This window comes from Solea senegalensis, linkage group LG15 (assembly GCF_019176455.1).
Source record: "Solea senegalensis isolate Sse05_10M linkage group LG15, IFAPA_SoseM_1, whole genome shotgun sequence".
Classification (NCBI taxonomy): domain Eukaryota; kingdom Metazoa; phylum Chordata; class Actinopteri; order Pleuronectiformes; family Soleidae; genus Solea; species Solea senegalensis.
The window spans coordinates 12,710,794-12,727,108 of record NC_058035.1 but is presented as its reverse complement, the minus strand read 5'-3'; the positions used below and the strand labels follow the sequence as shown (position 1 = coordinate 12,727,108).

General features: G+C 40.6%; 3 protein-coding genes across 3 annotated transcripts; 1 reads left to right on the top strand and 2 right to left on the bottom strand.

Annotated features, from left to right (window-relative positions):
• Nucleotides 1–888: 888 nt before the first annotated feature.
• On the top strand, nucleotides 889–2,856 carry LOC122782038 (N-acetylneuraminic acid phosphatase). Its single transcript, XM_044046223.1, has 2 exons — nucleotides 889–1,036; nucleotides 1,668–2,856. The coding sequence occupies exons 1-2, from the start codon at nucleotides 947–949 to the stop codon at nucleotides 2,307–2,309; spliced, it is 732 nt and encodes a 243-aa protein (XP_043902158.1). The 5' UTR covers nucleotides 889–946; the 3' UTR covers nucleotides 2,310–2,856.
• Nucleotides 2,621–9,256, bottom strand: polr1b (RNA polymerase I subunit B). The gene is made up of 15 exons (XM_044046222.1): nucleotides 9,037–9,256; nucleotides 8,119–8,286; nucleotides 7,857–8,003; nucleotides 7,632–7,764; nucleotides 7,372–7,508; nucleotides 7,032–7,255; nucleotides 6,776–6,947; nucleotides 6,351–6,522; nucleotides 5,977–6,258; nucleotides 5,751–5,884; nucleotides 5,189–5,359; nucleotides 4,941–5,097; nucleotides 4,665–4,861; nucleotides 4,322–4,572; nucleotides 2,621–3,791 (listed from the first exon to the last, which is right to left on the bottom strand). Exons 1-15 carry the CDS (start codon nucleotides 9,211–9,213, stop codon nucleotides 2,909–2,911), a joined length of 3,405 nt encoding a protein of 1,134 aa, XP_043902157.1. The 5' UTR covers nucleotides 9,214–9,256; the 3' UTR covers nucleotides 2,621–2,908.
• A 2,318-nt stretch (nucleotides 9,257–11,574) lies between these two features.
• On the bottom strand, nucleotides 11,575–16,054 carry ttl (tubulin tyrosine ligase). Its single transcript, XM_044046469.1, has 7 exons — nucleotides 15,293–16,054; nucleotides 14,553–14,631; nucleotides 13,838–14,070; nucleotides 13,576–13,711; nucleotides 13,209–13,478; nucleotides 12,744–12,887; nucleotides 11,575–12,483 (listed from the first exon to the last, which is right to left on the bottom strand). The coding sequence occupies exons 1-7, from the start codon at nucleotides 15,459–15,461 to the stop codon at nucleotides 12,285–12,287; spliced, it is 1,230 nt and encodes a 409-aa protein (XP_043902404.1). The 5' UTR covers nucleotides 15,462–16,054; the 3' UTR covers nucleotides 11,575–12,284.
• Between the last annotated feature and the right edge of the window lie 261 nt (nucleotides 16,055–16,315).

Sequence of the window (16,315 nt, the reverse complement as noted above, 5' to 3'; positions counted from 1 at the left end):
AGGAAATGCTGCCACCTGCTGGACTGACACACACACACACACACACACACTGGGCTTCTCTCAGGTCTGCTCTTCATGTAATAACTGCGCCACCCTGTGGCTAAACATCAGCAATGAAGTCATAACTTCACAAGTTCTCATTTTCAATGATTATTAACACTATTGCTGTGTCCTCTGTTGGGGACTTTATAGATGCTCTTTATTTAGGCAGGGAATGTAACTCGGGTAAAAGTTTTCTACAATGTGCATTCACACACTCAGCGAGAATAATAATAATTATGCATCACGTTCTCCCAAAACAACCAGCTGTTATAGTTTCACTTAGCTAAAATAAATGTGAACAATACATGGCTGTAGAAAGAGAACGGTAGCCTGTAATAGTGTATGATAATAAGTTTTTGTTTACTTTGTTATGCATGATAATAAGTTAGCAGGCTACTTTTATTTTGAGTTTGTTACATGCCACCGGTCTGTCCGCCGTCATATTAATAAATGAGAAACAAAAAACGAAAAAAGGAATTTGCTGAGAGAAAAATCCGTTTTTTGGTTTTGTCAGAAATATCTGATAGTATGCATAGAATGTGTGTGTGATTTTAGTGAAAAGAAAACTTCTGGGAATCATGAAGTGTTGTTGGATGAACACATTTCGACAGATCTGGATCTTTCACAGATCTTTCCACAGAACATTCACATTAAACTGAATAAAAGTGTGTGTTCTTGTTTTATAAATAATCATATTTTAATTTTATTTGTAGTGATGTATTTTGTGTTGTATGTTTTCAATTATTTAAATGATAAAATTGCTTTAACCACTGTACTTCTATTCATTGGCGTCCTAGAGGATGAAACATGGAAGCGCCTAGCATTTGTCAGAACTACAACTCCCAGCGTGCACTTCGCGTGGTTGTACTTCCGCATTAAAACAACCATTCGTGATTCTCCGGCAATGGACAATAACAATGTGAAGGCGATATTGTTTGACTTGGACAACACGCTGATTGACACAAACCGAGCAGGTGGTGTGGCGATACAGAAGGTGATTAATCCTCATTATACCTCACGTTTTTGTTTTTAGTGCGCCGCCATATTTATAACGTCAGCCTGACGAGATTTCTGTGACTGCTGTTGGTTATACTTCAGTTTCGAGTCGGGAGCTACAAATGGGTCGCGGTATAATTTTGAGGTCGCTAAATAACATTTCAGAGCTTTTTCAAGACTATTTACTCAAGATTTAAGTGCAGTACAGCTCCGGGCCACACGAGGGAGCCTGTTCAACAAGGAATTTGTGCTTCTCAGCGGGACTTTTTCTCTAAAGAGCTCCCCCTTGTGTCTACTGCTTTATCCTCACAGTGCTGACACCATTCCACAACACCTTGGAAAAGTTCTCCCCAGGTGTTGTGATTCGTTTTGTATTTTTTTTTTTTTTACCAGAACAGATGTATTGCACACATACATTGCTCGTTTTATTTCTTTAACTAATCACATTGCCATTTTGTGACAGTAACAGTGTGTGACACACTGAAATTTTTTTTCTCACCTTCGCTTAAAATTAAATAATAAAATGCTGAATCCACCAAAATAAGTGTCATAAATGTTCTCTGAATTATTGTTCAATTACAAAAAGAGAGAGTTAACTTACTGAGGGTTTTGTGTCATGTGACTTACAGACCAGTGAACTTATGAAGGCTACACTGGGCCTGGATGACGACACTGCCAGCAGCATCTGTAACAAGTACAAGCAGAAGCTTTTCCATACAAGTTTTGACCCAGCAGCCGGACGATCCATAGACGATGTACGAGTGGGTCATTGGGAGGAGAGCATCCAGGAGACTGTGGGCAATGCTTCCACAGCCTCTCTCGCAGCTCAGTGCTACTCCCTGTGGAAAAGCAGTCGCCTCGAGTTTCTCAGTCTGTCCCCTCAAGTATGCGACCTCCTGAAACAACTGCGCAGTAGATACAAGCTGCTGCTGCTGACCAATGGAGAATCTCAGTCCCAGAAGGAGAAAGTGCAGGCAGTCAAATGTGAGGACTTCTTTGATGCCATTGTGATTGCAGGAGATTACACAGAGCAGAAACCATTCTTGTCCATCTTCACGTTGTGTTTCAACATGCTGGGGGTGGAAGCTCAGGACTGTGTTATGGTTGGAGACTCTCTGGACACAGATATTCAGGGGGGATTTAATGCAAGAGTACGAGCTACAGTTTGGATCAACAGTACAGAAGGCGCTGTGCCAGCTGGAGCAGTGAAACCGGACTACACCATTCCTACTGTCTTAGATCTGCCACATGTTCTGGAACAGCTAAAGTGAAATCTGAAATAATGGGACACTGGACATTTTAATATTTAGGTAAGGGTTTTAATTTAAGGGTGAATGTCATGATCTTTTAACTCCATGGGCTCTGTGGTAACATTGGTTTCAACATGTATCATTTTCTATTTTAAATGTTAAAACTAATGTAAGATTGTTTATCTGTCATTATTAATTCAATCAATGGGGATCTGTAATTTAAGACCAATCACCTTTTGAGAATAGTGGATCTGAATACTTCCATTCCAAAATTGTTCACATAGTTTAGCACAATAAGAATCAGCAATAAAATAACAAATAAACGCTCAGAATGATTGTACAATATAACTTTAGTTTGTATGCACCTCAACAGAACATGTCAATACATAATTTCACTCATATCCTACTACATTTTCTCAAGGTCAACTTTAATAAAAAAAGAAAAACAGTTAATGGGGCCAAAGTCTTTGGCATTTTAATATTCATACACACATCATGGCTATACAGTATCTGTTATCTGTAGCAAGGTTCAACAGTTTTAATCAAAACCATTAAAAATTGTTCGACACTTTCTGTCTCATCATATTTAGAGCAAGTATCTACTCATTCCTTTACAAATTTCACTTCACATCCAGTTTGACTTTGATGTTCATCGCAGCAAGTTCTGCTACAAAGTAGCGGAAGACATAAGGAACAGACACAGAGTCAATCGAGTCACTTTTTCCACACAGGGTGCACACAGTTTTACGGTGGCGCATTGATGACCAGTAGGGCGGTGGTTTCTCTAACAGAGGAGAGAGGAGGCTGCCGCAGTCAATACATACCTGAGCTACTGATCGGTCTGAGCAGTTAAAGAGGCGATCATGAAGAAGGAAGGACGAGCCATGTGCCAGCAGGGCGTCTCGCTCCATCTCACCAAAACGGATGCCTCCCTGGATGTTCCTTCCTCCCACTGGCTGGTTAGTCACCTTGTCTCGAGCACCTGTGGTCCTCACCTGAAATTTGTCAGAGACCATGTGACGTAGCCGCTGGTAGTAGACAACCCCGATAAAGATGTCGGCCTCGAGCTCCTGACCACTCAAGCCACTGTAGAGCCGCTCCGTGCCATAATAGTTGTAGCCACCAGCCCGGAGCAACTCTCCAAAGTATTCCAGTGCAGAGTTCTGCTCAGAAAAGGTGAAGGGCGTGGCGTCATGGCTCAAGCCGTGCAGGGCACCAGACTTGCCTGCCATGCTCTCAATGAGCATCCCAATGGTCATACGAGAGGGGAAGCCGTGGGGGTTGAAGAGGATGTCAGGACTCATGCCGCTTTCTGTAAAGGGCATGTCCTCGGCCGGCCACAGGCGGCTCAGGATGCCTTTCTGACCATGGCGACTGGCAAACTTGTCACCGATAGTGGGGTTTCGCGGTACTCGTGTGGTAATGCAAACACGTTTAAAAGGGCCTGAGCCACTGTCGTTGCTGCAGACCTTTACATTGTCGACTACACAGGTCTCTTGACTCCTAGAAGAAAAACAATGTTTAATGAAATTAGAAACATTAGGCTTTAAATATGTCCTTGTAATTAAGTTTATAGAATAATTTCATGATATGGTCAAGACACTAACTACAGATGTGCGTTTCAAGCAAAAATGCTTAATACAGTCGCTGGTTATTATGCGATGATTATTCATAGTCAACACCTGCACTCATTGATCATGAAATTGATCATCTCAGTCCCTCGCTAAGAGTGCCACATGACTTTCCTCTACCAGTTATTTGTAGCAACAATTATTGACTTGCTTCCTTTTCCACAGCATGAGATATCTCACACACACAAGGGAGAGGATGAGGTGAAATGAAAATGTGACTCAAAAGGTATATTAATATTTCTAAAAACTAAAGATAGACCTAGACTTAAAGCAAGTCTTTTAAAATTCTATCTCACTAATAGTCACATTAACTGATCAACTTTTTATAATCAAGTAATCAAATATCTATGTCCATCCCAACCACTAACTTCAGTGAGCTAATGAAAAAACACAAACACTTACTTATAGTAGGTGATGTGGGTCTGCCCAGTGTTGAGGTTGATGTAGCTATAGAAAGGGTCTCCATACGTCAGTGTTGAACCAATGTGTGGTAGTCCATCCGCGTCCAGTCTGTTATTAACCTTAGGATCATCTGGCTTGGTCCCAAACACCACACTTTCTTCTCCCCTCACCCTTTCTGCCAGATCAACCAGCTCAGTCTTGTAGATGCTTCCATGGGCAAAGCCTCTCTCCCATGATGACTTGTTCACAATCTAAGAAGAGTGAGATAAATGTAATGAATTCTGTATTTTGCAAATGCTATTTGAGGAAACCATTTTTACAATAACTGCCATGTATTACTCACCATTGCATCTTCCATGTCATAGCCTGTGTAGGATATAACGGCCACGATGGCATTTGTGCCGCTCGGGTAGTTGTCCAGATTGTAGTGGTCATACATGTAAGGCCTGACCAGTGGACTCTGAGGGGTCTGGAGCCGGTACAGCTTGTTATCAGAGCGATCCATGAACGAGTGCAAGGGGAAACCCATGGTCTGCTTACCTGTAAAGGGAAGGGGTTTCATTTCCAGGAGGAAAAGAGGAATGAAGAATTTAAAATGAATCCACTCTGCCAGACTTACCCATCTGACACTGGTACATGTTCCTGGGACTCTGGTTGTGGTCCGAGTAAGGGATGAAGTTAGCTACGACACTCAGCATGCTGTGAGGAAACAGTTCCTGGTGTGTGGTCACTCCTGGCTTAATTTCATCCTCCAAGATGCCCACATTGATATAAAGCTGCAGCAAGTTGTAAAAAGACAATTAAACTTAGTCTGTTGATTATAATAGCAACTTCAAAAAAATAAAATAAACTGTAGTTAAAACATACTTGTTCAAAGGTACCAATCAACTCCTCCTCCCCAAAAGCCAAATTGCGCACGGGCCGCACCATTCGACAGGGTGTTGTGAAGAGGAACAGGCCTGGGTACAAACTTGCTTTGCCTGTTTTGGGAACCAGGACAATCTCAGTCCAGGGTGGAATGTTCTTCTCTTTCAGCACCTGAATTTACAATCATTAAATGATAGTTTAGTAATCACTCACAAAGTGGACAGTACAGCTCACCCAAGAATGACTAGTGTAAATGACAACAATTTGTCTATTTACAATGCTGAGTTACTACATTACTAGGTTGCAATTTAATGGCCACCAGAAGGAATAAACAGAAAAGTTGGGAAACATTCTTTTTTTTTTGCATTTCTACAGTTTGACAGCTAAAGGTTTTGTTTCAATAAAATTGATTCAGTTCCAAAAGAAACATAATACTATGAGTATTGTAACTTATTACTTTTGATGACAAGTAATGGGTCATATTTTGACCTTTAAATTACTAATACGTTATAACTAACTTATTGTACCTCCTGAGTAACTTGCCCAACACTGATTGTCCTACCTTGAACCTGCGCAGCGAGTCTACAACAGCTGGGGCCAATTCGGTCTCCAACCAACCGACAACAGCCCCGTCAAGGACCACAGGGTAACAGTCTGCAAAGGCTTGACCAGGAGATCCATCCACTGGAGTAACACCTTAGGCAGCAGAGACAGAAAAGGGATTGTACCAAGGCCAGTAATGCAAGGACATAGTAATGCACTCTTCCATGTTTGAAAAAAGAACTCACCAAGGGAACAGAGAAGAGCAGAGATGGATGTGGTGAGCCATGTCTCTGCCACAATCTCACAGCTGGCTGTCATGTGGTTCATGAGCCCACAAGGCTCTCCGTCCGGGGTGTGGACGGGACACAGGAAGCCCCAGGATTCAGGCAGCAGCTTACGGACAGAGGTGGTCCTCATTTTGGCAAACGCTGCTCCTCTGTGCACACAGCGGAAATGGGACAAGTAACGGATGAAGTTGAGCTTGTCAGCGACGACACACAGGCCGGTGTTCTGCAGCATGCCAAGACCTGGGGTAAAACGATACAAAGATATTTCATGTAATACATTAACGACACATTTATATCATAACAAATAGTATCCTCAGCTCATGTGGTCACACCTGTCTTGGAGGAGAGGTTTCCAGTAGCCAGAAGATATTCAAAGGGTTTGGTCAAATCGGTGCCCATGTTGAATATCTTCATAATATTTTCAGAAGTACATGGTTCCTTCATTTTGACAGATCTCTTGTCAAAGGACAGTTTCACAGACACTAACCAGGCAGACAGTCTTTCCTGTAAAAAAACATTTGGAGGTTAAATTCCAGACAACTTGAAATGTATAAGAATACTTTAATTTGATTTACCCAAAAAATATTTTCAGACGCTTAAATGCAGATGTGTTTTAATTTATTGCCACCACCGTCATTCTCAACAGATCAGAGAAACCAATTACTGCCAATGCTACTTTAGTTTTTGTTTTACCAAATATTACTGTTGCTCCTGTTAAGGACACCAAAACGGCTGGCTTTTAAAAACTGTATCTTGCCTTCAGAAACATGAGGTACAGCTGACCAGGAGTCATGACTTCCTGACACATGATGCTGTCGGGGTTCTCCTCCATGCACTCCTGCTTGGCAAATGTGAAAAGCTTCCTTGTCATCAGACAGAGCAGGTAGAACTTCTCTTTGTCAGACTTCAGGTGGATACAGACACACTCACTGATCAAAACAGAACACAAGTCAGTTTTACTAAATTTAAGTCTCAACAATTTTTTGCAAAATAAAATAGAAATAAAAACTTACTCTAGCAGGAAATGGGCACACTGCTCATTTGTGTACCAATCAGGGAGGTTCATTTTAACCCTGAAGCGCTCTCCTAGGTAATTAAGCACCTTGCTACGGCTGGGGCAACCCTCCTCCATGACAATGCGAAGCATCTCTGATACACAGCTCTTGTAGAAGGAATTATCCTCGCGGCCTTTGATGAGTTCCTGGTAGATCTGGAAGTCTGTGAAGTCCACTAAGGCCTGGAGAACACGGCAGACAAAATGAGCACCAAGAGAATGTATTTTATAGTTTAATACAATAGTCTTGAATATTCTGTGCAGTTACATCCATTTCTAAAAGAACATCCAACCTTTACCTTGAGTGCAAAGCCTAGTGGGAGGAAGAAAAGCTCTTTCTGATAGATAAAGTTCAGCATCACAGTCCCATTTTCTAAATAATGTAGGTTCATGTTGATGGCTGTGTGCTCTTCCTTCACACAGTGGATAGAAATACCTGTTGGAAGATGAGGATGACAACATTTGTTTTAAAAAACGGGCAGCTTTCATTCAAGAACATAGACTTTAATTACACAGACACTCTCAGTGTTGTGCCTCCTATGAAAAAGGTCATATTCACCATACTGAGTGTATCCTTGGCCCCTGCTCTTCCATTTAGGTCTCGACATAGCAATGGGATAGTTCCTCCTCGGCATGATCAGCATTCGGATAACCTTCTCAATTCCATTCACAATGAAATAACCTCCCATTTCCTGTCGACATTTGAGAGGTAATTCACACTTTAGATAAATATAATGCAATTGGTCTCTGTTCACATCACAGATGTCACTAATGTGTCTCTTACCTCTGCTTCTTCATGGTGTTCAACAAGCTCCTTAGGGGACATATCATGGAGGTTACAAAGCTTGGACTTTACCATGATTGGCACCTGACCCAAAAACTGCTTGATGATGCCTTTGGGAACTCCATTAATCGACCAGCTAACGTCAGCCTGAAATTACACAGAGCGCAAAACATTTAAGATACTTCCCACTGTCTGTCTTAACTGCTGAAATGAAAATTATACTGAAAGCAAGAAATAAATTATACATAAATCTGAATCTTACCACAATCTTTCCTTTGTATGAGCATCTTCTTCCTCTGCACTCTGCAGGAAACACCCTCATTTCCTTGCAAATGTTCCCTTTGGAGACAACTGGGTTGTGGATCACGACCTCCACAAAGGAAAGGCTGACTTTGTCATTTCTTACAGTGAACTCCAAGGGTGGGACGGCCTGAGAAAGAAGGGTCACACCAGGAAAACTGAGAAAGCAGCAGCAAAAATAGCGATAATGAAAGCAACAAACTGAGTGAATAATAATGTTGACACTGCAACTACACTTACATGCATACCAATGATTTGACTACTGACCATAATCTGAATAAGACATTCAAATTATAACGTCTAGAATTGTTGTCACAAGTGGATCCCATGTATATATATTCATGTTTACAGGTTACAGAGCAGTCTGATTTTGATTCGAGTCTACATTTAATTCGGGTTAAATAATTTGTAAACAAAACAACAAAAATATCTAATTGAGTACTAGCTTTAAAACATAGGGCAATAGGGCATCACCACATGAGATGAAATCAACATACTAAATGCTCTAAACTCAAATGCAAAAACCACATTCGCATCCAACACGTTTGAGTTACCCTCGTTCTTGAAGTTCTGGCTGTATTGCCTTATGGGTAATCGGAAAATGGCAGTGTCTTCTTCAGACTACAGTATAATCAGTTTCTTGTGTAAGAATAGTGTTGTCCATGTAGGTGTAGTCAATGACAGTTCATTATAAATGTTTTATGAAATGATGAAAAGTATGAAATGATATACAAGATATTACTGTTAGAAACATTCACTCAATCAGGGTTTAAGAGTGATTTGTTTCACAGTTTGATAAAACACGCAGGGCTACGTTACGTACAAGAGTTGCATGTGTTTCTCTCTATAATAACTTGAAGGTTACTAAAGTGCAGCTGACCTGAACAACGCGGCTGAGTCCGTCGGTGACAGCCTGGTCAAATGACTCGATGTGAGCTTTGGTCAGATCCTGCACAGCAGCATGTTGAGCCTCTTTCAGGACACCAAAGCCGCCCTCAGTCAGATTCTTCAGACTCGGACCTTGAGGTAAATTTCGCCACTTAGTTGAGAAATCCATGCTCTCACTGTCACCGCTCCATATGCTTGTTTACCACATGTGCACGGACACACAGGAAGTAGAACCCTCCCCTTCTTTTTCTTTGTTTTTGTCACGGGCTCCAAGTGAGTGCATGCCGCCACCTACTGTATCGGAGTGTGAAGTCATAAATATTTCACAAAAGGAAAATTCAAAGCTTAAGTCAGACCCTCATAAACCTGTATAAAACTGTCAATTTAATCTGTATTTGTTGATTCCCTCTGTAACAGAGTTAGAAATAACCTATTATGAATTTCTACAAAATTGATGCGATACTAAGGTCAGCAACCTCAGTTTCCCCTGAGTTGAGAAACAACTTCATTCTTTTCTTTGTTATGTGCCCACCAGTGACACTTGGTCCTGTTAGCAAAGATGGCGGACAATGTTTACATTCTGGGAATGAGGTCTCGTCAAGAAAAAGATGGGTAACATGGAGTTAAATGGACATCACATTCTTCCTGAGATTTGAGTCAGTCAAGAACTCTTTCCCAACTGATACTCATTATTACCAAGGGACGATGGTTAAAGGTGCCACAGTCCAGAAAAAGAGACACAACAGAAAACAAAGTCATTGTAATATTTTTTTATTCTAGCATTATTGTTCCTGATACAGACAAATGTTCATGCAAGATTTTGAATAAAACATCACCTGACAAAAGCACAGCACAGACAACCCCCTGAATGTTACTTGCTTTCACGTCCCAGCGGCAAGTCGATGTGACAATGTTCAGATTAAAGTAACTACAAAACGTCGGGATTTGATCTTTGGTAAAGATGGGGGACGTGAGGAAAAAAAGCAAAGAAACTCACATTTACTTCAGAAGAAACAAATGAAGGTGCATTTAAATGCTGAAGGGTCACTGCTTTTTTGTTTTCAATATACAATTCCCTCTAAGGCACCCAGTCCCTTTGATGGAAATGCTTTTCCCAACAAATTGAATCTAAAAAATACTGACATTTGTTATTAGCAATCAACCAACACAGCCACATTGTCAATACACACTTACCACTTACACTCGTCTGTCCAAACTGTCAAGCATCAGTTCAGCTACAGCTGTTTTTATTTACCGAGATTCCTTTTTTACGAGACTTCTTTGTTTATATGAACAAAGCTGGAATTTTAGAATTTTAGATACATTTTGGATGCTTATATTTTCTGGACCTTCAGCCACTCACACATTCTTCATTCTTCAGAGTAGTAAACACAAATACACAGTGATTAAAAACATAAATAAAGTATATGACAGTGTCCCTTATATGTTATATCTAAAGGAAGAACAAAACACTCCTTTCTAACAAAGAGAAATATAATATTCACTGGACACAGGCTGTTTAGGACAGTTACACCTCAGGTCTCAGCTAGTCACAAAAGAGATTTGATTAAAATAAAAACACAATTTTTGATGACCCCATGAAATAAAACAAAAATACATGATATTCAACGCAGGAAAAAAAACTGTGAGGGGAATCAAAGAGTGACTACAGAGGAAGTAATGCACTCATGTCTGTCTGTATACTGGGACTTTTCTTTGGTCATGACACATTTGTTTACAGGCCAGAGTAAAGCATGAAGTAGGGCTGGAGGTTCCTGGTTTAACATCAAACAAATGTTTACCGTGTTTAAATCACTTTTATTTCATGGGGTCTTGCAGTAATATTTCTAATCAACTACGCACTGAGTACAATCTACTTTATTTTCACCTCAAAGGTTAAAAAAAATGTAAAGCACACATTTATTAACAACACTTTTACAACTACACCCTATTATTTCATAAATCAGAAGAACAACAGAGATACTGGGGCAGCTCTAAACAAGCTGGAGCAAAAAAGTGCTGTTCATGAGGACACATACTACGACATGCTTTCACACAAACGTGCTCTCTTCAAATGACAAATGCGTCTTCAGCTGAACTAAATCCTTCAATGAAATCACTAAGAAGAGAATAATGTCAGGTAATACTTCGCTGAGCCCATTAAGGGAGTCATTTTTTTATTCGATCTCTGCCACAGGGAGATCAGAGATCAGGGGTGGATGTAAACCTGGGTGTTTGAGTAAAAAGTAGTCTACTTGCTCACCTATGCCACACTCCTGCCCTCTATTTTAATATATAGTGTCCACATTCTGAGATTGGAGAAATTATAGTGTTCAGGACAAATTGTATGTGTTAAATGTTTAGGTCATCAGATGTTGAGGTAAGTATATTAGCTAATTAATATACCCTCAGTAGCTGTGTGGTACCTGGTGTGGTCTGCAGCTACAACCCACCTGCTTCAAGGTTTGACGTGTTGTGCATTCAGAGATAGTGTTCTGCATACCTTTGTTGAAACAAGTGGTTATTTGTTGCCTTTGTATCACCTTTAATCAGTCTGGATATTCTCCTCTGACTTCTGTCATTAACCAGGTATTTTCTCTCAGAGAACTGCTGCTTATGGGTATTTTATTTTTTCCTCTTTGTAGAGATGTTTGTGGAGTTCTAGCAGATCAGCGGTTTCTAAAAATACTTAGACTAGTTGAGCTAATTTTAAAAAAAAGGAAAAGCGTCTGACAAGAATAGAAGATTTCCAATAATAAAGAATCTGTTTTAAACAAAGTCATACGGACGGGTCATGACCGCAATGACTGCAACAGTGCAAAGGCTTATAGAATGAGAAGTATGAGTCATGTTAAAAGAGCAAGCTAACCGGCAGTCTTTTAAGGGAGTGTGGTTGGAAATGTAAGGCACTACAGTCTGGACTGGCAGCATCTCTGCATCCTTCAGATCTCCATTAATCTTGGTAGGGGAGAAAAAAAAACTGGTGGTGGTGGAACTCGTTCAGAGACTTCCATAAAGCATCAGCATCCTCACATGCATGGTGTGCATTATGAGGAGAGCAGTGATAATTTTTTACAGCTCAGTGATTTTCATGAAAAGAACCTCCTGACCTGTCTTGTCTGGGTGTTTGGTAAATTCAGTTAAGGGCTCAGGTCACTGGCGTGTGCTACTTCTCAGGTGGGGTCGGGGGTTAGGAAGTTTCTGATGTGGAGGAGATGAGGGGGATATTTGAGTGTGAGCTTACAGTCGAGTGAAAGGGCCCACATGAAGAGGTCCTCTCAGTTTGGGAGAGGAGCAGGAGTTGGTGGTGAACGCGGAGGACGGGGAGCAGGAATAAGGAGACGAGGAAGCAGACGAGGACTCACTGCTGTTGTTTAGGGCGAAGACACTGGAAATGGCCACATCAACAATCCCTTGACATAGCTCTGAGTAAAGTTTCCTGGAGGAGGTACAAATAATAGCATTGTTAATTGTTAAAATCGAGTTGATTTTCCAAAGAGTCAAAATCATAAATATCTGTGAGGAAGAAGTCAAACAATGAAAATATGTCAACAAGTTTCCCTGTTTCTGATCCTCCTTTATTACAAACATATTTGACCACATTGCTCCCAATATGCCAAACTCAATTTTATTGTAAACAGAATCCAAAGTAAGACAAGAGAAGGCTAAGGGAAAACATTAAATATGAATATTACTGACTGTGCACAGGCTGGAGCTCCATTGATCTCAATGAGCCACACTTTGAAGCTCTCATCCACCATGAAATCAAATCCAAACAGCTGAAAGCTTTGGTAGGACAGATGCTTGGTGCTGATTGCCGGCTCAATACATGTCAGACAGCTCCTGTAAAAGCAGCAAATCAATTTCCAACCATAATTCACAAGGAAATTTCGGGGCATTAATCAAGGCTAATCATTGATATTTACTATCTGACAGGTAATGAATAAAACATAGCAAATAGTTACTGTAGTCTGCATTATGTTCTAGAGTTTCCACAATTGTTCCAATTTATATGAGATGAGAAGATACAGTTTAATAACACAAAATAGGGCAAATGTTTGTGTAGATTCAGTATAAGATGATATAAACGAAATAATAAAGGTAGTGTGCATTTCAGCTTACGATAATAAAAGGTATTGATGGCTGAGCTGAACAAGGACTTACTTTATGATATGCTTGATCTGAGGTAATATGGTGGTCTCCAAGGCGACATTGTGAGTGTTCAGCAGGTACAGCTTGAACTCATCAAAGAACATCTCGTTCCCCTCTTCATATCGCCCGTAGTTCTGCGAGTGCTCTTTCTGGATGCAGTGGTTGGTCAGGTGGCTGGTCATGTCCTGCAGGTCAGAGCTTTTGTAAGGCTCTGAGGACGTCCGCAGCACGCCCTCCCGGTACAAGTAGATGTTATATTGATGGTCCACCAACACCCAGCTCCTAGTGATAGCAAGTTGAGTTTTAGACTTAATCACTTTGAAAGTCACAACAAAGTAAGACATTCTCTGAGGGTTTGTGATAAACACTAAAGACTTGCCTGATGTCAAACTTCCGATGTCCCGGCTCCAGGAGTAAAGGTTTCTCCAGGTACTTCTGAATAACATGAACCTGTCCCTGATTATCAATGTACTCCAGCAGCTGATTAGCATCTTGTGATATAAAAATACCAGTCCCTGTAGCAAGTAAATAAATATGTTAAGCAACACACATAGTACATCCTAACAAGGCTGTTTTTAGTAGTTCAGTAAGGATGTGTAATCTCTTTTCTCTTGGATTTAAACCAAAGAACCAGTTTTTACCTTTAGCTCCAGCAGAAGACTTTGCTATCCACACTATTCCTTCTCCATTTTCTTTTTTAGAGTGATACGAGGCCAGGAAAACCTCCCGCTCATCTGTCTTGGGATTATTCTTCAGATGGCTGAGGCCATTTGTAGCAGGAGCAACGGGGGTGTTGAGGTTAGTGGGATAGATGATGTAGGATTCTGGGAACCAGGTAGCAGAGTCGGACAGCTCTGGTCTGGTCTTTATTAGTCTAAGGGAGGAGAAGGGAAATGGTCAGCTAATGTAATTGGCTCTGAATAATTTACTCATAAGTGCATTTGTAATGTGAATGATGGCAGTATGTATAGATTTCTCTTCTAACAAGGTAGAACAAACAAAATATCCCACACATTGCCCTTCGGCATCACAAATTTCTAATTCTTAAATCAACAGAAATGCTGATTGTCGAATTAATAATTTGTGCTGCTGAGCAAGATATTTTGTTCCTAATGTTACTACATTCCAACTGCATCTGTATCAAGAAAGATGGATGTACATATACATACATATACATATATATATATATATATATACATATATACATACACACATACACATACATATATACACATACATATACATATATATATATACACATATACATATATATATAGATATAGATATACACACTTCAAGATCAAATAGCAAAATAGTATATAGTATATATAAGTATTTGTTTAACAAGATACTCACTTGACCAATGATGCCTTTCTACAAAGCTTGTCTGCTCCTCTGTAGTAGTTCACCAGCTGCACCAATCCTGGTTCATGACCTGTCAGAGTTTAATAATCAAGTCAACATTGTATACCCACATGTGTACTAGTGTAAGAATGCCAGTTATAATGATGTAATTTGTGTAATTGATTTGTAATTATATTTTGTATAATTCCACAAAAAACTGTTTTGCTTTCCTTACAATCGTGTGGAACTTTTGTTCAAGTTTTATAATGTTTCCGCACTGTCTGTTTTTGTGGATGCTCCTGGGTGTGTCTCCCGCTTTACCTCTTCCCTTTCTGCTTTGATATGCCAGGTAAGAGGTATGACTGTCTCTTTATTCTTTAACACAACAAAATATAAGTATGTGACACCACTGGTTATTTATCGTCATCAATTTATCAGTCAATTGCTTTCTGAATGTATCGGTTAGTTGTTTTTGTGGACAAAACAAAAATAATGACAGAAATTTCTTCAAACCTCAAAACATCAGAAGATAAATAACTTAACACAACTCACACAAAACCATGAATTGATTATCAGTTGCAACCTCGAATGTGTGTGTCCTGGACCTAGAAATGGCCTTGAAAATAAGAGACACAATCTGTCTGCAGCATTCTCTGCACAGTCACAGCAGCTGTCTCATCCTGGGTGAAGGGATAACACACACACGTAGACTTGTTTGACTGTTTCATAAGAAATAAGACTTTGAAAATTACCTAGACGTCCAAAGGGCAGCCTGTTCCGTTCACCAAGCATCAGGTTGAATCTGGGATTGTCCCTTTTCAGCTTCCTCCACTGTCCAGTGGAGAGGAGGATTTTGGAAACTTCTGCATACACAGTGCTGTTGTCGTCACGGGTGACGAAGGTGTACATGGGGGAATTCATGACGCCACTCTTTTTCTGCAGGGTTTTATGACGTGACGAAAACAGCTGGATGGGTCGGTGACTGAGTTGTGTAGCTCAGTTGTGATGCTGCCTGGTTTGCACTGCAGCACAGAGACTGTTGAGCGTTATCTCCTCTCCCCGAGCCATAATGATGACGATGAGTCAGACATTATATGCAGTCCACACTTCTAGATGCAGTCCACACTTCTGCTAACTTACACTGGTGCTCTAAAACTCAACAACAAGCCGGCAGGTTGAGGCTAACACACATTTGCAACGAAAATAACATGTTGCGCCACACAGAGAGAAAGAGCGACACGGGTTTCCTCCAGTCACCACAGACAAGGGTGTGACAGACAGACTGACTGACTGTTCCAGGTTCCTGGGGCTGGTCCCGTCTGGGTTCATTTACATCCTGTCGCCACACCAGCTAACGTAATGCAGCCGCTGTGGACAGCTACACAAACGCCCCCGAATAGACGCTTTTTTGTGAATCGAAAAAAAAGAAATAGCGTTTTAACGACTGGGAGTCTCGACGCAGACAAGTAATCCACCAGCGGCGTGTGTGAGCCGAGCTCTCTTCTTTGAAGCTCCAGCAGCCGCTGCTGCTCACGGTTAATGTAGTTCGTATGGAAACATTGATATGGCGAGTAGTTGACCGTATTTTCGTTCCTTAGAGAAGGTAAAAACACAAAATTAACACATTAAATAACATATTTTTTTCCATTCAAATTATATCAAAATAAATATTTTGAAATGTAGTGTCGTGCTGAATTTTAACGGAGCACATACTACATTTCCCAGAATGCAAAGTATTACGCGTCTGTGTAGCGCCCACTCGCACTCCGCATTGA